Genomic DNA, 20,188 nt, shown 5'->3' with positions numbered 1-20,188 from the left:
TAATCTTCTTTTTTTCTATGTATATCCCTTGCTCTCTTATTGCCTCCTGCGATGTACTATGTACACTATTCCGTGTGGTTCCCAAAATGTCAGTATTGGGCTCCATTTCATAGTACCCCCGGAGCCAGCATGGGTAGCTTCTCACTTACTACTGGCCAATTTCAAGTGGGACCACGAAGATCATATCAAAATCGAATGTTTATCCCTTTTCTAGAACACGGTACGGAGTAGAACACGGTAGATCATAACATCATTTCAACTGCCTCGAAATATGCTACTCCGTATACATTTACACTCAGGGGGCATATCATAATGATTCATTAAAACAGATCTGTCATGGCTCCCTGTGATGCATCACTGACCAATCGTGCGTACTTGGCCAACACACCGCGAGTGATTTGCGGTGAAGGAGGGGTCCACTGGCGCCGTCTCTCCTGAAGTTCCTCATCCGAGACATCCATTGAAAGCGAGTTGGTCTCAGCGTCGATGGTGACGACATCCCCATCGCGGACAAGTGCAATTGGACCACCCACGGCAGCTTCGGGCACAATGTGACCAACAATGAAACCGTGGCTGGCACCCGAATACCGTCCGTCAGTAATAAGGGCCACGTTGGTCAATTTAGCTCCCATCAGTGCCGCACTGGCTTTCAGCTGTTCCGGCATTCCGGGCCCGCCTTTGGGGCCCTCGTAACGCACGATGATCACGAGGTTCTCGCCGCGCGGGATGCGGCCTTCGTTCAGGGCATCGTTGAGGCGGTGCTCCTTATCGAAGACACGGGCTTTGCCAACAAAGCGGAGCCCTTCCTTGCCGGTAATCTTGGCAACGGAACCGCCTGGTGCAAGGTTGCCACGTAAGATCTGCAGGTGGCCGCTCGCCTTGATTGGGTTGTCCAATGGGCGAATCAGATCCTGGCCCTCGGTCAGGGATGGGAACGAGGCGACATTTTCGGCTAGCGTCTTGCCAGTCACTGTGGGGATATCTCCATCAAGCAGACCGGCTGCGATAAGCAGCTTCTGGACAGATGGGACACCTCCGATTTCATACAGATCGGCCATATAGTACTTGCCACTGGGTGAGAGGTTGGCAATGAATGGGATCTTGTTGCTGACTCGCTGAATGTCATCTAGCGTCAGGTCGACACCAGCCGTCCGAGCCATGGCCAGGAAGTGGAGAACACCGTTGGTGCTACCGCCCAGCGCCATAGTCATGACAAGAGCATTTTCAAAGGACCGCTTGGTTAGTAGGTCCCGTGGCTTAATGTTCTTCTCCAGGCAAACCTTGATAGCATCCGCAGCACGAACACACTCACGCATCTTGGATGGCGATTCAGCAGGCGTGGACGATGAGCCGGGTAGCGACAGACCCATTGACTCAATAGCAGTGGCCATGGTGTTCGCTGTGAACATACCACCGCAGGCGCCTGCGCCAGGGCAAGCATGCCGTTCCAAGTCATCCATGATCTCATCCTGGGTCTTGGTTTGGTCACCGCCGTCGTCGGGCTGGCGCAGGGTACCGTAGGCGTAGGCACCCGCAGCCTCAAAGCATGTTGAGACATTGATGGGTTTCCGCAAGTGCTCGGAGTAGCCGATTCCAATAGTTCCACCGTAGATCATAATTGAGGGGCGGTTATGGCGAGCCATGCCCATTACGACACCAGGCATGTTCTTGTCGCAGCCCGGAATAGCAATGCAGGCATCGTGGTATTGGGCACAGGTTACGGTCTCGACACTATCGGCAATGACCTCTCGGGTCTGAAGAGAGAATCTCATTCCTAGAATGGGTTAGCTATTTCGTTTCCTAGCGGTGGGAATCGACGGTCAAACCAACCTTCACTGCCCATAGTAATTGCATCAGAAACACCAATCGTGTTGTACTGCCACCCAAGCATTCCCTGCTCCAGAACTGACTTCTTGACAGTCTTGGCTAAGTCCATCAAGTGCATATTGCACGGGTTTCCTTCCCACCATACTGAGGCAATACCGACATGGGGGCTCTTGGCCATCGCTTCCTTGTCTGGGACACCAGCGGCATAGAGCATAGCCTACAGCGGTTAGTAATGGAATTCATGGTGTTCTCATTACCGACTTACCCGCGCACCGGGGAAATCATGGCCTTTGGTGATAGTGTGGGAGTGACGATTGAGTGCGGGGGAGCCATCCGGGTGCTTCGCATTTGTGGGCAAAGAAGGGAAGTTGATGTATTTGGCCTCGCTGAGAGTGCCAGGTACGGTTGAATTTGAAGAATCCATTATGATCTGTGAGATAGAACAAAAACAAACAAAAAAGAATTGTCGAGGCAATTGACTAAAATTATAGCCCACACAACCTCGGGAGCTTGTCTTCGCAGGGATGTCCGACCCCGGGACCCCACGTTCATTGTCCAGTCAGATGCGGCCGATTGATGAGCAGATCGGAGTTGGGCCTAGTCTTACGATCTACATATAAGATTGTATGTATATGACATTATGAGTCTACATATAAATATTTAAAGTAGGAGTTATGTACTATGTTTACTCTATTTAAAATGTAGTGCAACAAGGGGAGAGAGTCACCGCGTCATCCATGGGCACTGACGTCATACATATTCTATAAAAGCAATATTCAGCACTTTTCGCTCTGTTTCATTGCAATTATTCCATCGCAATCCGGATATTAGATATCAAATTAGCCATATAATAATGGCCACCGACGTGAGAATCGCCCAGGCAATAGGGACGCTTGGCTGTGCAGTGGCAGCAAGTAAGTATCATTACCTACACAACAGATGACCAGACACTCACAGTATATAAGGCGGCATTGCTGCATTGTCAATAATGAGTGTTCCAAATATCATACTTCCAGCCCGTCGCCCACCTGGCGCGACACTGCCATTCCAAGACACCCCAGGAACCTCGACCGCCCACTTGACACACCAGTGGCTTGATCTGTATGATCGTGGCAGCAAGATTTTCCCCGGCATATCCGCAGTATCTTCACTGGCAAACCTTTATGCGCTTTGGGCATTGCGGGACTCTCCTACCCCTGCCCCGGATATCTTTGGGTCTAGCTGGTCCACAACCTATCTGCTTGCAGTTGGGGTTACGATGAGCATTGCACCTTTTACGATTACGGTTATGAAGGATACGAATGCCAAACTGAAGGCTCATGCAAGGCGCGATGATGCAGCTGGCGCCGAGGGTACTGAGAGTATGGTGGTTAGTCCGCAGGAGAAGGCGAAGCGGGCTAGGGAGGATAGTGAGGTGCTTGGACTTTTGCAGCATTGGTCAAAGCTGAATTTGATCAGATCTGCGCTTCCACTTGTTGGGGCTGGAATTGGGTTCTATGCTGCTGTCTCCAGCTGGATAATTCCTTAAACAGGAATGCTAAAAGTTGTGACAGTATGACTCCGCTGTTTGTGAAATTAGTCCTGTATGATTATGTGAAAGGAAACTTCAATCTTCAAGTAGGGGTATCGTCAAATTTCTATCAGGTTTGCAAGTTGCATATGTACTGCGAATACCCAGGTAATTGTATATTTATAACAAGTCGGAGGAGAGAAGGCCAGTATATGCCCTCGAGAGCATCCGGAGTGTGAAACGCATGCCTTCGAGTTACTGTCATGTTGAAACAGGCTTTATTTCCCATTTTCGATCGTATCTCTTGCGCCATCGTCCTCCGTAGACTCTTTCTCAATGGTCGACCATTGCTCTGAATGCTGCAGGGCTTCATCAGCGCTGATCTCCTGCAACGGGCTGGATTTGTCCGATGAGTCCGCTTGGTGATGATCTGTCCCGCGGGTCTCGTCATCCTGTTCACCGTCAATGGCAAAGCCAACAATCTTCCCAGTTCCAGGCTGCGACCGTGCCTCTTCTAGAACATCGCCATTCCAAGGCTGGCACTTCTTAACAATTTCACCACACCGGAGGCAAGACCATCCCTGTCCTTCTTCTGCTTCGATTTTCTGCACAATACAGACGAAACAATAGATACAACCGCAAGGCACAGTCTCATACGGGTTTGTGATATCGGTTTGTGCTGATCCCACAATACCCCCTGACGCAGAGGCCGCCATGGCATCACTTTCTGTTGTTGTGGTAGGGTTTTGATCGCGGTAGCAGATAGCACAGGTTCGCTCTGGGAGGAAGGCCAGCTCCCCTTGTTTTTCGGAATCCTCGTCATCATCCCCGCTTGACCGGATAGAATTGATCATCTTATGCCATGCACGGGCGATCCATCGTCGCCAGCGACCAATTCCAACAAGAGGAAGGAGGAATAGAAGAAATTCGGTAAACGCATGCCAGACTAGTTGGCGGTTTAGATACTCAAAGGATACTTCCCGGCTAGCCTGTGCGGACGGAGGAGTAAGGCGGATGCGAAGGATGCGATCGACTAGGGTACGGTATCGGCCATTCACTAGGAACACCAGGAAAGAGACGAAGGCGGCAATCGAGTGTGATGTCGAGAGCATGTCCGTTAGTCGCGACAACATTCGGATGTCCTGTGATGGCTTTATAATGACCGTTAGTCAAACATTGTCAACAAAAAGTAATGTGTCGAACTTACCTCGTCATAGCCACCTTCTTGATTGACCAGCCAGCTCTCCCATTTGTCCCAAGCGTATCGCCCTCCAACCGTCAATAAGCCATAAATACTCTTCTGCCATTTTGTTGGAGAAGAGTAAACAGGTCCTTTGCTTCGACTATCGGTGTATTTGAGGCCTTGTAGCGCTGCACCATACGATGCATTGTGATCCCATATTGATAGTTTAAAGAGGATAGCCCGTAATGCGAATAGAATCTCATGTGACCAATCTTCGCGCATTTGAGGCTATTGTAATTGTCAGCCACCCTTTATCACAACACTTCAGAGATTCATTCGTCAAGCATTCAGACATACCCCAAAGTATTTGAGAGCATCCCCGACCTGACCCTTCATCAGACCAAGCAGCTCCTCATCCAACAATTCAGCATCCACCTGGCCCACTCGAAATGCGGGGCGCGTACCATCCCGGCCCTTGATAGAATTCCATATCCTCCACCCCGAGCTGGGTAATCGATTCAATGGATATGGCAGACGCTGGACGGTGGCCGGGCTGATCGGAGCGGCCCGCTGCTGTGTTGCATGACGGGCGCGCGCTTCGGCCTCACGCTGGCGACGACGTTCAAGAACCCGTTCTTGTGCGGCGGCGAAGTTTGTTGAACTCATCGTGAAATCATGGCGTGTTTGTAGAGGATGGGAGGGAGCGGGTTGGGGATTCGTGAGAGCACGGGGAAATGGGTCCCGGAGTTGCTCATCGACCGCGCTCGGTTCCCCAGACGGAAGAGCCGAGGTAACTCACGTGACTTTGATTTCAATGCCACCTCCGCTCTTGTTTTCTTTTGCGATATACTTCACACATGGAAAAGTTCATTTCACAAATTAAGCCTTTCTCCGCCTTCTTCTGCCGTATATATATGAAGCTGAAGAAGGCAAGCAAAATATACATATAAAAGGACTCCCAAAAAGACATAAGGCCGCAAACGCGGCCGACTATCCTTGTGATCGTACGTTCTCAGATCCATGACTAGGCCGATACAAATACCACATTAGGTATTTTTGTACTTACTTCTAGCTGTCTTTTAAAGAGAATAGCATATTAGAATGGTAACGCATTTGATTTCATAGGTAAAGATTAAGATATTGGCCTCAAGATAGAGAGTTCTGTTTGTGATTTACATCTCCGAAATTTGGAGAAATCATTCCTTCCCAGTTAACCGCTGCCGCGCCTGCAAGTTTCAGGATCATAAAGAGTCATAGGATCACAGCCACACCCGGCAGACTAGTAAGAATGGACGAAGAACAGCTTAATCAGAGGGAGTAGGCAGCGACGGCCAACAGAGCTCCGAGCACGACAGTAGTCATGGGAGCAGTGGCAGAAACACCAGCGCCAGAAACACCAGTGCTGGTGCTGCTAGAGCTCACTGCAGTAGAGTTTGTCTTGCTTGTGGTCGCGTTTGATGCGCGCGTGGCGGTGACCTTGTCATTGTAGTGAGTCTTGGCCTCCCAGGGGTAGGGCTTGGTGTCGTAGGTCGAGTTCAGGTGTCCATAGGTCTTCTTGACGATATCGAGGATACCGTGGCCAGCGGAACACTTCTCATTGCTGTCAGTGATGGGAACCGGCCACTCGGCAATGAAGGTGGAGGTATTGCCAATGGTTGGGTCGCCAATCGACATGGGACCAGGGTAGGTCTGGTTAAGCGTAAGGTAGGTCTTGTCGACCTCGTAGTTGACGTAACCAGTCTTGTTGGCGACAATCTCGAAGAGGTTGGCACCGCAATCCCAGCGGCCCAGGGAAGGAAGACCCCAGTTGGCGGAGACACTGGCAATGCTGGAGTAGTGAGTGTAGAAGGTATCGTCCTTGGTACCCTTGAGGTGTTGAGGAACGGCACCACCAACGAGAATGCTGAAGATACGGTTGTCGTTTGTGTAGGTCTTGTCCTCATCGAAGGTCAGAAGGAGGAGAGTGTTGTTCATGAAGTACTCGTTATCGAGCAATTTGGACACCCAAGAACGCTCCCACTTGGCAGCGAACGTGATGTTGGTGTCATGCGCATCGTTGGTCATGTTAGGAGTAATGAACGCCCACTGAGGAAGCTTCTTGTTCTGGAGATCATCTTCAAAGTCATCAAAGCTCTTGATGTGACGTGCACGAGTGTTGTTGGTCACAACGGAGTCATAAAGCACCAATGGATTGTGCTTCCGAACGTAATCATTGGCGTAAGTTTCCTGGTTAGAATAGTTGTAGCCCTGGAAACCGGCATAGGGAATGTGCTCCTGGTATTCACCCCACGAGACGCTCTTGGTGTCAAGCAGATCAGCGATGGTGGAAACGTTTCCAGGGATCTGATTGAAGTCGTCGTTATCCATTCCAAACGTGTCACCGCCAGCGGCAGCGCAGTAGTTGGGCTCGGAAGGATGGGTGACAGCATAGAAGTTGTTCCTAAAGAGCATCAGAATGGGTCCTCTCATACATCACTCGGGTTATTGGAAACCTACAGCAGGATACCCTGAGAAGCAAGCCACTGCATGTTGGCATCGGAGGCGGCATTGCTGTAATCCTATGAGCCCGTTAGTAATGGTGTCTCGGAGACTCCAGGAAAGTTTTGGGAGTTTGTCACGTACAATGTTCTCCAGCCAGACTTGGTAAAAACGGTCAAAAGCCAAGCCCTTGACATCGGAGGTGGTAACCTCCGGCTTGGTAGTTGCGGCAGCCGCACGAATATCCGCGACAGCGGGCTCCGAGGTAGTAGCTGTCTGAGCGGTTGCCAGAGCAGCCGCTCCCATCACGACAGCGATAACAGCCTTCATTCTGATGGATCTCGCAGAAAATCAATAAAAGATTGATGTAGCTGAGATGAGAGCGAGGCAAACTGAGCAGAAGGAGGATGGTGAGAAAGAAGAAAAGATCGTCGAGAGAGGTCGGAATGCCAGAATATGTATGGAAGTTTGGAAGTTTGGAAGACAAGGGGGTCGCTACACGTGCATCTTACATTGGAGATAAACTCTAGAGGAATGTATACCTGACCGGTACTCAAGTTACTATATCCTTAGCAGCTTTATTTTAAGTACCATATAGGTACTTCGCACCCGGTACCTGATGTTGAGTTGAAGTTCAGATGAGGAGCCCTGGAGCAGCTGTTGTACGATGCGGGCACATGGAGGAACGGAGCCCTCTGATTGGTCAAGAAGTTCCAAAGTTCCAAATGAGGGCCCCACGTGAAGATCAAGCCTGGAGGCGAATGCTTAGCCGATTTAGTTGATCCATGGCAACGGCCCCGGAGTCCGGGACCCGGCCCTGCCAAGCTCCCTCCTCTTTCCCTCCTCGTAGAGCTTTCGGCTTGAAAAAGATAATCCGCTATGAACCTAGGTATACCTACGCACATAGAGCATATAGTATAGACCTATCAAATGTACCCATGCACCTGATTTCTTGTAATTTTTATTAGTGAGACAGAGCCAACCGAAGTGGGGACTTATAGGGCACTAGCGTGCCCAGGTGGTGAATTTCTTGAGATAAGCTGACTTGATTGCTTAGCCTAACGCTTAGTGAGTGGGGATTGCCCCGCGGTGCCCAGACAAATCACTGAGCTTTACTTGGGGGCGTGCTGGGTTTCACCCAGTGATCAAAAAGGTATTACTAATGGGCGAGCACTAAACGACCTCGCGGTGGCGGGGGAATCTTTTTATGTAGGTGCATGTAGCAGGTATCCATGTACTCCGTACTCCGTATTCATATGTACAATGTACGTATACCCTAAGAGTACATACTATAGGGCTGGGCGAAATATCAGGAGACACCTTGGCATTGCCTACCAGGGCAGTTCCTCACCTGAGTACCTTGTCGGGGAGTACAAGTAAAGCTAGCACTTGACCATTTTGAGAAAGGCCCATACAATGACCTCCGGAGAATTGCCGTTGAGCAAATAAACGGATTCGATTGAAAATTCTTCTTCATCCTGTCAATTTCACAAACGCAATCACGTGGGAGCGCAAAGCTTCCAGGGTTGTTGTCCACGGGTGCTATCTGTCTAGATGAGGTTACACGTGTGGGGTCCGAAATGTATCCATTGTCCTAGTCGGGAAGGTAACGTTGGGGAGGCTCATTACTATGCGAGGTCGAGTCTAAAATATTAAATGATGGAAATACAATTATCGTACAGATCATCAGGTATCATTTGTAGTATATATTTTTACTGGGCAATTCTACTAGGCTTCATATCCTGATCACCACGGGTTTCGGTCTAAATCTAGATATCAGTCTCTTGGGCCGCCAGGGCCCTCAAACTGACTTGCCCTAGCGAGTCTAGAAGGGAAGGAATATTAATAATGTGAACGATTGATAGTTCACGGACAAGCGGCGTGTAGCGTACCTGTTGCGGTCATCGCGAACGCCACCCTCCTCATCGGGTATCACACGGTGGTCGCTGGCAGAGGCAGTTGAGCCAGGGCCGTACTTCACACTCGTAGGCTGAGAGAATCGCCGGTCGACCATCTCGTCAACACCAGACTCGATAGCTGGAATGATTATTAGATAAATGACATCGATGAAGACCAACTTCTCCACGTACTTGAGTCACTCTTCTTTCTGCGACCCTGCTTGGCCTGATGGGAGTTGAGGTCCCTCTCGGCGTTGAAGCCCACATGCTTCAATTCTTCGGTGGTAGGCATGTTGTTTGAGGATTTTAATACGTTGTAGAAGATGTAGATAACTTGATGAGTGGGGGCTTATATTGAATTTGAGGTTAGAGATTGATGTCCATTGAACTGGATTGCACTTTATATATATCGCCGCATCCACATCATACCTACTTCACTTTAGGTTAGAAAAAGAAGTTGCATCATGCTACATCATAGGTATGTCACGAGTGGAGGAATGTGAGTAGCATTGTAGGTCAATCGAAATATTTTTGCTCGAAAACAACCTGGGAAGTTGTCGATACCAGTTTGATAACACCTTGAGCAAGCTAGTTGAGGCTGGACTTCATTGTCTCCACTGAGGGGAAACCTCAGCCCTAGCTGACAGCAGATCTGAATCGGGACAGAGGTTAGGGTCCAGCCCTAGGGTTCGGCGGGACCGGATTATGGCTTTTCCGGAGGCGGGGAGTTTATGCTGGATAGGGAGCTCCGACGAGACATGTCAGTTCTTAGATCAATTAACATCTTGGAACTCGCGCAGAGGTCCTTTGAATGGATGTCTAGTGATTCAAAGCACTTCCGTGAAACTGTGATTTGGTGCTTGTATCAGCAGAACTAAACACAGGCTTTGCAGCTCTTCTTTTCACGCGTCGATCAACACCGCTACTCGTCATGGCCTTTGCCATCGAAGCACAGGGCGAGACCAACCCCCTCAACCCCCAGAATGTGCTCAATACGCTAGTTCTTGCTGCGAGCTCATCTCAGCAGCAAGTTCGGACGGGTACTGAACAGCTCCAGAGCTGGGAGAAACAGGGCATGTACTACTCTTTTCTACAGGTATCAGTTGACAGTCTTGGTTTTTGTTACTTCACCTAATAACACATCTTACAACATGCAGGAAGTCTTTCTTGATCACTCCGTACCGAACGAAGTTCGCTACCTCGCCATCATCCAACTGAAGAATGGAATTGATAAATACTGGCGCAAGACAGCACCCAAGTATGTTATCAGAATATCGTTGAGACGAGGGCATGCTAACACCTGTGAAAGTGCGATCAAAGCAGAAGAAAAGGAACACATCAAGACCCGGGCTCTTGAGGCAGGAATTGTTGAGCCTGCGCCGCTGCTGGCTCTCCATAACTCGCTGATGATTGCTAAAATCATGCGATTTGAGTTTCCTCATGACTGGTATGGCAAGATTCAGCTGTTGAACTCCTCATTCTAATTTCAACTAGGCCCGATGCCATTTCGTACATCATTTCTTCACTCCGATCCTCCGTCCAACCTGGAGCAAATCCACTCCAGCTTCCCCGAACTCTCCTCATATTGCTACAAATAATTAAGGAATTATCCACGGCACGAATTCAACGAACACGACACAATCTTCAGTCTGCATCGCCTGAGATATTCCAGTTACTAGGAGGCATCTACGTTGATAAAATCAATCAATGGGGGGCGATACTGGAGCAGGGTGGTGCTGGCGAGGGAGAGTTGCTGGAGACGCTCGAATTGAGCTTGGTCTCTCTCAAGGTCCTAAGGCGCCTGATAATTGCTGGCTTTGAACACCCGAGTCGCAGCCAAGAAGTACAGGGCTTCTGGGAGCTGACCCATTCGCACTTCAGTAAATTCCATTCTCTCGTGGATGGGTCTACCAATTTACCCGAATCAATTCATCGGGCTATCGAGAAGCATTTGCTGCAGATGTCAAAGTTGCATGTTGAAATGGCCAAAACGCACCCCGCATCTTTCGCGCTACTGCCAGATAGTATCTCGCTTGTCAAGTCGTATTGGTCACTAGTCGTCAAACTAGGGGAGAAGTATGACAGCCTTGGTGCCGGGGGCGAAGATGAAGGGAAATCCTTGACGGAGAAGACCGGCCTCCGAGCTCTGCTCTTGATTCGCGCATGCGCAAAAATGGCATTCAACCCTGCCCAGACTTTCAAATATCAGACACCGGAAGACAAGGAGGAGCGGAAACAATCCGTTCAGCTCGTCAAAACGCAACTCTTTACGGAAGAATTTGTGATCAATGTCATGGAGCTACTCGTCACACAGTTCTTCCGGTTCCGCAAGATCGATTTCCAAGATTGGGAAGAAGAACCGGAGGACTGGGAGAAGCGAGAGGAAGAGAATGCTGATGCTTGGGAGTTCTCAATCCGCTCATGCTCGGAAAAACTTTTCCTTGATCTTGTGATTCACTTCAAGGATTTACTGATTCCACGTTTGCTGACCGTATTCTATACTTTCGCAAGTATGTTGTTGATGAGCTATATAAAGTGTGCGCGATACTAACATTTATACTATTAGGCACCGACAACCACAATGTATTGTTGAAAGACTCGCTATATTCTGCCATCGGCTTGGCTGCAGCTAGTCTTGAACATCATCTGGACTTTAACGCATTCTTGGAGCATACCATGGTTGCCGAGGTCCAATCTCAGGAACCAGAGTACAAGCTTCTGAGGAGAAGAATCGCGCTCGTGCTTGGCCAATGGGTTCCGGTTAAGGCAGGCGAGCTGAACATAAACGCGATTTACCAAATCTTCCAGCATTTGCTCGGCAAGCATGATACTTTGAACGACCTGGTCGTCCGCATCACCGCCGGTCGGCAACTCCGGAGTATACTTGACTCATACGAATTTTCACCCGAAGCATTTATGTCATTTGCGCCTACCATCTTGGAGAGTCTCATGTCTCTCGTTCAAGAAGTCGAATCTTCAGATACGAAGATGGGGCTTTTGGAGACGGTTCGCATGGTGGTGGTCAAGATGGAAGAGCATGTAAGTTGTTGCCTCGTTTTCGTCGGCGGCTGCGTAACTGATAATGTTAGATCACTCCTTTCTCCGATCGAATCATCTCTTTACTCCCACCTTTGTGGGAAAGTTCTGGCGAAGAGCACTTGATGAAACAAGCTATCTTGACCTTGCTGTCATCCCTGATTCAATCGCTAGGACAGGAGTCTGTGAGGTATCACTCTCTCATTCTTCCCCTGATCCAAAGCTCGGTAGAACCTGGTTCGGTAAGTTCCGCGTGAATCATGCTACACATATCAGCTTAGCCTAATTTTTTGCCAAGGAAACCATTGTTTACCTTCTAGATGAGGCACTGGATCTCTGGCATGCCATAATTCAAGCTACGCCATCTCCTGCCTCGCCGGAGATCATATCACTCCTCCCGTCTTTGTTCCCCATTCTGGAAGGAGCAACCGATAGCACTCCGCAGGCTATTCATATACTCGAATCTTATGTGTTCCTTGCGCCGCAGGAGATCCTGAGTGACCGTTTCCGCTTCCAAATCTTCGTGATCCTTGAATCACTACTCAAATCCACAACCCAGCAACGTCTCGGTGTGATACCTCGTCTTGCTGATTTGATGCTTCGCGGTGCTGAGACGGTCGACGGTGGTAGCGAATCAACTTATGGCGTCATTTCCCAGTCCCTTCTTGACAGCTCATTCCTTGCCTCCCTGCTAGAAGGCCTCTACTCTGCCCACGAAGCGAGTCAGACGTCTGGCCCGAACAGAAAGTCCTCGCCGGTGGTCGGTGTTGTCGAGAGCGATTATTTCTCTGTGCTAGCGCGCCTTGCGCTGGCGAGCCCTACCATTTTAGCCTCATCGGTCGCCGCCGCGACCAACTCATCCGAAGAACAATCTCTGACCTGGATCCTGACCGAATGGTTTTTGCACTACGACAACATTGGCAGCATTAACCAAAAGAAACTACACGTCCTTGCCCTCACCCAACTCTTGGCCCTACAAGGAGCGCCACTCGATCCGTCTTTACCCCCTCCACCCCCTGCCTACATCCTTTCTCACCTGCAATCATACTTAAGTGTATGGACAGATCTCATCACTGAGTTAGCAGACGGTGGTACTGACCCAAATGCCGATTATTTGGTCTGCTGGAATGCACCAGCCGGGTCAGAAACTGCGATGCCAGAAAGCACCCAAGAAGTCGAATCACCTGAGATCGTTCGCCGCCGTGACTGGCAGTCTGGGGATGCAATCCATCGCTTCATGATCCGAGACTTTGTGCGCCATCGTCTGCAAGAGGTTATTGCTGGCTGTGGTGGGGCGCAGCGATTCCAGGATGAGTGGCTCGTCAACGTTGACACTGAAGTTGTTTCGGCGTTTGGAGCACTTGGATTGCTTTGAGTTAAGGAAGAAGCCCTTGCTTACCTTGATATCAGTGGGCACCCTTTTCATTGCATTGCCACCATTACATTGTACATGCTTCTTACGCCCTCATATTCTTCTATTTGCATGACCACCAGGTCCATACCTATTCGACTTTTAGCATTTGCAGAATCCCAGCTACATATCCCAATACATCAGATATTTTTTCAAAGCTCTGTAATCTCTGAATGATATACCTTTGATTGGGCTTTAATTCAACGCGAATGAAAAATGACTTACTAGGATTCAAAGGCTAGTGACGAGTTTCCTATGTTATTTTTCTTTTCGGACTGTACGGTTTATAGTTATTGTATTCCTCGCAAGAGAAGAGCACACAAGCAAGAATGAGCAAGCCCCACCAAAACAAGGCCTCCAGAGAAGGAGAGTAGGTAGGTCCATCCATTTACATAGATAGGTATGTCCCGAGGTCACTAAGAGATAAAGTTAAGGTTGCCCCGGCAGGCTCCACACGTACCTTCCAAGGTTGAGGATCTACCAGAGTTCCAAGGTTAGTAAACAGACTACCATTCAGGGGAAAGACCAAACAACTTCAAGAAAGCCAAAAGAATATCAGTTGAATTGTCAGTTTCACAACCTAACCAGGAAGTCTTAGAAAATAAAATACACCACAACGCCGGAGGAACCAACTCGCTTACACGCAAGTCCATCAGACAATCAAAGAATATGAATCAGGCCTGGACAAACAGTTGGACAAATAAAACCCGAGACACGTCAAAATCAGTAGCATGCTCCATGTCGCATTTGAAAAACAAGAAGAGCAAAAAGGCACATAATTACTAGCACTTAGCACTGGCTGGGGAATTCACGGCTGGTGACAGGGTTGGGGAAGACACCGGCAGCGATTTGCTGTTGCATGTCCCATTCGGGAGCACCCTCGGTCTTCCAGGTCCAGTAAAGCCAGCCGTTACCCTTCTCATAAGCGTCAAGTTGACCTTCGATGAAGCGACGAGTGTTGCTTCGGTCCTCCTCAGATAGAGCATCCACGGATCCAGTGGACTTGCCCTCACAGCTGCCAATATGCTGGCTACCAGAGAAAGTACCATCGTAGCGGGCACCAATACCCTTTCCGTTCAGGTACTTGGCACAATCGGTCATGGCACCAGTCCACTCACCAACAACAGTCCACTTATCAGAGGTCACAACGTGGTCTTTGGCAAAGCTGCAAACGTTGTTGACGTGGGTTGCGGTGTCCATGGCGAGAAGACCGCTGTCAAACACTTCGTAGTGGTGGGTGTCCATCATCACATACCAGACACCGGTAAACTCGCTCATAAAGCCGTTCCATGATTCAGTAGGCACAAACCCGTCATGCAGGACAAGCGTGGTGTCCTGGCTTGCCTTTCGGATAAGACCCCATGAATCGTAGTAGTACTGCTTCAGAGCATCCTGGTTCACTCCACCGGGGATGCTAGGCTCGTTCAAAGCCTCGATCGCAGTCACAACGTCTCCATCACCTTCGTAGCGCGCGGCAAGAGCCTCCAGGGCATCTTTGGTATGGTCAACAGTACTACCCTGTTGCCATTGAATACTACCGCGCTTTCCACTGTTGTCAAATCCATTCTGAGAGCCAGGAGCTGTGTTGTTGGTCAGTGGTTGTCGTATAATATACAGATGCGGAAACGTACCTCCGTGCAAGTCAAGAATGACCTTGAGGCCGGCGGCGCGAGCCCAACCGATGGCCTTGTCGAGATACTCCAGCTGACCATCGACGTATTGGTCACCATCCAAGTGCTTCAACGCCCAGTATCCCACAGGGATTCTGACGTGGTTCATTCCTGCGCTAGCGATTTGGGTCAAGTCATCGGCGGTAATGAAGCTGCTCCAGTGTTGAGACAGAACAGAGCGACATTCGTCCGCACCCAAAGTCTCACAAAGAGACCACTCATCGACAACGGCGTCGCCAGCTGCGTCAAAAATAGATGGAGTGATCCAGGGCTCGGTTACCAGCCAACCACCGAGGTTGACACCCCGGACCTTGTCACCACGGTAGTTGAAGTTGAGACTACTATAAGCCGATATATGTTAGTATCTGTATAGACACGGGTACAGTATAACTGTAGTATTGATAGAGAGGCAACACTTACACTGTGGGTGTGGCCTGCGCCAAGGCTGCCATCAAAGACAGCCCAAGCAAGGACTTCTGCGAGATCTTGGACATGGACGGCATGTTGAAAATCCTAATTTGGTCAGACCCAGAAAATCAGGTGGCTGGGTTTGAAAGATGAACTATGTGGAATGAAGAATGAAGAATCAGGAATGATTATATTGAGTTGAATGGTTGGAAATCAGCTGTTATAAGTAACTCGACATTGATGGTGGCTGATCAGGTAGCCGGATGCAGGCAAACGAAAGGTTACCTGGGCGAGAACGGAAATCCCCACGGGGAATGACAGAAATTGAAGCAAAAGTAACGTACCTGTGTAGATTATTCGTCGCGGTCTGAATCAAGAGGGTAGTGGAGTGACCGAAAACAGTGGTGGGTCGGGTTGTCCTGGGGTTTGGGGTTTGACAGAGACACAAAGGCCTTGTTCTTTTGACTAGAGTAACGGTACCTATAGCTGATCTGGGGAAACGTCTTCAGTGCTGATGGGGTTGAAGGTCACAACGAATATGGATCAGGTGGGGAGTGAAGACTGTGAAAGTGTCTCATTCGTCACTTTAATCCTTCGTCACTATGTGTTCTACTGGAAACTGCGACCCAAAATAGTATCTGGGGGAAGTTGTACCCCATACTTCATTGCCCTAAATCGATCAGGGTTTCCCCCTGCGAGTTTCAACTCGATTTACATTTGGACTAGATACTTTCAATATAGACGAGACATCTCATACCCTGAATATTCAATTATTCAGGGGAAAAAAAACTCAACTGTCGTTTGCAGCCAGATCTCACATTCCGTGATGTGATGGTGATCAGCACGTGGCAACTCCGACACCTTTTACGGAATGTGATTTGTTGGCAGCTTCTAGACGTTCGTCTCGAGCTTGAGCATATTTACGCTACGTAGTGTTGGTGTCAGACTGAATTTAAACATTTTCAGAGTGCAGAGTACAGATCAAATGCTGTTTCACCGGGCTGCGGTTTTTTTGGAACCAAATGAGTACATTGCTGAATATACGCACCCGCCGTGGACATGGTTTCATTCACGTCAAAGCCCTCGAAATTTATAAAATCTAAAAATTATTTAGCTCCTAGTATACTGTCTGATATGCTGGAAATGTGGAGTTGTAGATATACTCAAGGCAAGGTGGCCGAGGCCTGTCGTCCTCGGTACTTCCGTTTCCGGCAACAATTACATTGTACCTGAGACATAGTATGGAGCAAAATTTGAGACATGCATTGTACTTCAGAAAATTTCACAGTTACAATTTCTCACATCCGTCTAATTCAGGGACCATTGTCCGTTCGCCGGCCCGTGGACAAGTCGGGTAGAGTATGGGTCTACACATGGTTGCAACTAAACCTAGGTCTTAGGCCTTGAATTTGTAACCTTGAGCTTACATATGACAGAATTTTCAGAAATTAAAAGAATGCTAAGAGATTGGAATGTATGTCCACGCGTTTCACAGGTCTAGGCCCTGAGGTCTGATCGACCAAGTCAGTGAGATTCTATCAACTAATTCAGCTCAACGTCTCCATCAGGTTATAACAGAGTAAAATCGCGATTACCTTACAGATTATGATTCGGGTCTCCTAGCAGCGTGTAGAGGAGGCGCTCATTTAAAAAAAACGGACGCCGCTAATTGAGCCGAAGCAGACATCAAAGTCACTTCCTGGTTACTATAAGAACTCTCTCTCTCTAACATTCACTTTCTTGGAGCTGCCTGATCGGAGATCAAATGCCTATAGCATACAATCTTTGTAACAATTCTCAAGATAAAAGAGTGGATAAGTTAGTATTGCTGGTTTCTATAAATACACATATCTGCTGGTGTCCGGCAAATATCTCTACAGGCTCTCGGACTGAGCCTCAGTAGCAGACGAATCCAAAGGAGCAGAAAGTCCGACCCGGTCAATAGTCCGAGTGTAAGTGACACCACCGTTCACTCTGTCCTCGTGCACGACCAAGTCCTTGCGGTTGGTGTCGACAAGAAGACGGATCAAGTCGGGGCGCATGTAGTGACCGCCGAAATCGGCCAAAGACTTGGTCAGGTGGATCTCGTCGAGGTCAATCTGTTTGACGACTAGTTAGTTTAACATTCTAGTAAAACAAGAAACATCCTCCACTTACGTCAACGTAAAGAAGACCCTGGAAGTCTTTAGCGGGGTGAGGAACGAGGTTCTGGCCATCGGGACCATAGATACGGCCATTTCCGTTGTAGATGTTGGGATCCTCAAGCTCCTTTCCAGGAGGGGTGTTGAGCTTGATTCCCTCGGCAGTGATTGTCTGCCAGGGGGCGAGAGTGAACGAGCCGGTCTCGATAGCGTAAGCAGGGGTAACGAGCTGAGGAATCTTGTCAGTAATCAGATCAACTCCTCGCAAGATGAAAAACGGAAGGGAAAATGTACATCAGCGTTTGCCTCGGCCACATTGGTGTATGGGTCCGGGTACTTGAGGGTCTCCTTTCCGGGGTACAGAGGCCAAGCAGCGATGTGAACCTGCTCACCGAGCGAGGCGGCATAAGCCTTCAAGAAAGGGTTCATGTTCTCCCAACAGTTCAGGTGTCCAATGCGGCCGATCTCGGTCTCCATCACGGACTCGGTAGTGTCGCCAGTGCCGTCTCCGAAAACAAGGCGCTCGACGTGGGTGGCCTTGATCTTGCGGCGGTGGTTGATGACATCGCCAGCTGGTGTGATCATAATCTGCGTGGTATACAGACTGGCGAGATCAAGCTCCGAGTATCCAAGAGACACCCAGATCTTATTGGCCTTGGCTGCTTCGCGGATGCGGCGCATTTCCTCCGAGTCGGAGGCGAGACTGTTCTCGCGGTACTTCTTCAGCAGAGGCAGGCTCTCCTGGTAGGTGACCTTCCAGGCCCAGTAGGGGTAGCCGGGGATCCCTATTCATATTTGTTAGCACATTATGTCCGGTACTTGGGACTGTGGTACTAACACAGCTCGGGGAAAGCAATCAGCTTGCAGCCTTCCTTTCCTGCTTCATCGATCCAGTGGATTGTCCGGCGAACAGACTCCTGGAGGTCGAACCAGCCAGGCTCAGCATTGACTGCTGCGGCCTTGTACTTCTTGAGAACGGGAACCATGATGAGAGACTTGTTGTATTTGCACGAGTGTTTGCTTTGAAACTGTTGTGTAGAATGAAGGTCCTTGTTCAAGCCCGGGAAGAACCTCAATTTATAACACCTTCAGCTGTATACGTTGACTTTGAAACGATGACCTGCACCTCCCAGACCCCGAAGCACAAAATGAGCAACATCATAAGATTCGGAAGCTCTCGGATTCGGGGACTGCTCTGAGGCCGTTGAATAATGAACGATGGTTGTCACAGTCAGCAGTAAGGTGTAACTCTGAGCCCCGGGAAATCAACACGGGGTTTGCTTCAATGTGGTGTCATGCCAGAGGATAGTTTCCGGAAGGTCGATAACTCGTATGTAAGCAAGTATAGATTATCTATTTTCAGCCCGGGGTCTGCCAGGGCTTGAGTTGATTTAAATCACGCCATGATAGGTGGACCTTATTGTTGCAGAACTTCGGTGATCTGCCCTAATCCCGGGGTCATACTGAGCTTCCCGGATTGTTCCACCCAAATCCCGATATCAAATTCAATCCCGATAGAGATAGATCAGTCACCATGCTGACGGGAATAGGAATATTTTATTGTTTGAATTTTATTGCGTCCCGTAGATTTCGCATTTCTCATGGGATTCAACTGGACAATTACATATGGCCAATCGCCGCTCGCGGATTCCTTCTAGACAGGCAAATGTCTTAGCTAGATGGTTTCGCATCTTCGTCGCAATTTTCAAGCTCTTTATTACACGGTGTTTCAGCTTTTAACTCATTTTATATTTGATGGGATGGATGTAGATGATCACAAATGAAGTATCTCTGGATCCTGAAACTTACGGGAATTGTCCTACCACTCACTTTTTGTTACACCCTACATATTCTATGATACACATGTCCAAGGGAATTTAAAACATATATATATATATATATATATAGATATCCTAACACTTGCTCAATGCCTCGCTGCTCTTTAGTGGTACTATCGAAGTATGGTAAGCTGTATATTCATCCGCGACTGGATAGCAAAAAAGCTGATCGGACTAAAACCGACAATATTTATTCTGTGGCCAACCCGATTATCCTGGGAGAAATTTGTTTCATTTCGCTTCTCAAGGGGATTCTGTTTGTACAGACTTCTTTCTACGTGGGCGTCGCTTGATCGAAACTAAACTATGTGTCTATCTTTGGCGTAGAAATAAGTTAGGCTATGATTTATAACGCAGATTTGAAGATCTTCATATTTTGTTATTTGCTTTGGAATGTTATCAAAAATTCCGCATAATTGAGTCTAAACATGAAAATTCTCATCAAACTTTATTTATAGCTGATCAGTTGCACGATGGGAAGCTCGGCACGGGTAAGTCCTTTGGGCGATAGCTCTGGTTGAGTTTCTCACGTTTTCAACAGACGGGGTTCTCCTGTGGTTACTTGGCAAGGCGAGGGCTAGTGCCAAAAATTTTATCTACCCTCAAAGCGGAAGTTAATTACGGTAGTTGAATCTTTGGAGTTGTATGTGCTATCCAAGTAGATATATTGGGTTCGAATTGAGCTCGTTCCGGCCATGTTTAGTAATCGGACCGTCCAATTTCTACAATATTAGCCGCTATAGTTGGGTCTATTGCACATGTTTGGATTGGAGAAATATTGCCATCTA

General features: G+C 48.6%; 8 protein-coding genes across 8 annotated transcripts; 2 read left to right on the top strand and 6 right to left on the bottom strand.

Annotated features, from left to right (window-relative positions):
• Positions 1–320: 320 nt before the first annotated feature.
• Positions 321–2,251, bottom strand: ilv3B (putative mitochondrial dihydroxy acid dehydratase; the record flags this gene model as incomplete). The annotated part of the gene is made up of 3 exons (XM_016747265.1): positions 321–1,774; positions 1,831–2,044; positions 2,093–2,251. 3 exons carry the CDS (start codon positions 2,249–2,251, stop codon positions 321–323), a joined length of 1,827 nt encoding a protein of 608 aa, XP_016601963.1.
• Positions 2,252–2,815: 564 nt separating this feature from the next.
• Positions 2,816–3,355, top strand: PEX2_099940 (anthrone oxygenase family protein; the record flags this gene model as incomplete). Its single annotated transcript, XM_016747264.1, has 1 exon — positions 2,816–3,355. The coding sequence occupies one exon, from the start codon at positions 2,816–2,818 to the stop codon at positions 3,353–3,355; it is 540 nt and encodes a 179-aa protein (XP_016601962.1).
• A 260-nt stretch (positions 3,356–3,615) lies between these two features.
• On the bottom strand, positions 3,616–5,186 carry PEX2_099930 (pex2/pex10/pex12 family protein; the record flags this gene model as incomplete). Its single annotated transcript, XM_016747263.1, has 3 exons — positions 3,616–4,488; positions 4,545–4,808; positions 4,878–5,186. 3 exons carry the CDS (start codon positions 5,184–5,186, stop codon positions 3,616–3,618), a joined length of 1,446 nt encoding a protein of 481 aa, XP_016601961.1.
• A 642-nt stretch (positions 5,187–5,828) lies between these two features.
• Positions 5,829–7,328, bottom strand: PEX2_099920 (acid phosphatase PHOa; the record flags this gene model as incomplete). Its single annotated transcript, XM_016747262.1, has 3 exons — positions 5,829–6,960; positions 7,017–7,078; positions 7,143–7,328. 3 exons carry the CDS (start codon positions 7,326–7,328, stop codon positions 5,829–5,831), a joined length of 1,380 nt encoding a protein of 459 aa, XP_016601960.1.
• A 1,446-nt stretch (positions 7,329–8,774) lies between these two features.
• On the bottom strand, positions 8,775–9,188 carry PEX2_099910 (uncharacterized protein; the record flags this gene model as incomplete). The annotated part of the gene is made up of 3 exons (XM_016747261.1): positions 8,775–8,823; positions 8,891–9,035; positions 9,089–9,188. The coding sequence occupies 3 exons, from the start codon at positions 9,186–9,188 to the stop codon at positions 8,775–8,777; spliced, it is 294 nt and encodes a 97-aa protein (XP_016601959.1).
• A 639-nt stretch (positions 9,189–9,827) lies between these two features.
• Positions 9,828–13,307, top strand: PEX2_099900 (putative importin 11; the record flags this gene model as incomplete). Its single annotated transcript, XM_016747260.1, has 7 exons — positions 9,828–9,992; positions 10,054–10,154; positions 10,206–10,343; positions 10,391–11,406; positions 11,463–11,935; positions 11,986–12,174; positions 12,231–13,307. The coding sequence occupies 7 exons, from the start codon at positions 9,828–9,830 to the stop codon at positions 13,305–13,307; spliced, it is 3,159 nt and encodes a 1,052-aa protein (XP_016601958.1).
• Positions 13,308–14,132: 825 nt separating this feature from the next.
• exg1 (glucan 1,3-beta-glucosidase) lies at positions 14,133–15,516 on the bottom strand (the record flags this gene model as incomplete). The annotated part of the gene is made up of 3 exons (XM_016747259.1): positions 14,133–14,923; positions 14,975–15,354; positions 15,434–15,516. The coding sequence occupies 3 exons, from the start codon at positions 15,514–15,516 to the stop codon at positions 14,133–14,135; spliced, it is 1,254 nt and encodes a 417-aa protein (XP_016601957.1).
• Positions 15,517–17,295: 1,779 nt separating this feature from the next.
• Positions 17,296–18,548, bottom strand: PEX2_099880 (carbon-nitrogen hydrolase family protein; the record flags this gene model as incomplete). The annotated part of the gene is made up of 4 exons (XM_016747258.1): positions 17,296–17,520; positions 17,579–17,791; positions 17,857–18,347; positions 18,401–18,548. The coding sequence occupies 4 exons, from the start codon at positions 18,546–18,548 to the stop codon at positions 17,296–17,298; spliced, it is 1,077 nt and encodes a 358-aa protein (XP_016601956.1).
• Between the last annotated feature and the right edge of the window lie 1,640 nt (positions 18,549–20,188).

The sequence above is a fragment of the Penicillium expansum genome (genome assembly GCF_000769745.1).
Source record: "Penicillium expansum strain MD-8 chromosome Unknown contig353, whole genome shotgun sequence".
NCBI lineage: Eukaryota > Fungi > Ascomycota > Eurotiomycetes > Eurotiales > Aspergillaceae > Penicillium > Penicillium expansum.
This window is presented reverse-complemented; position numbering and strand designations above follow the sequence as displayed.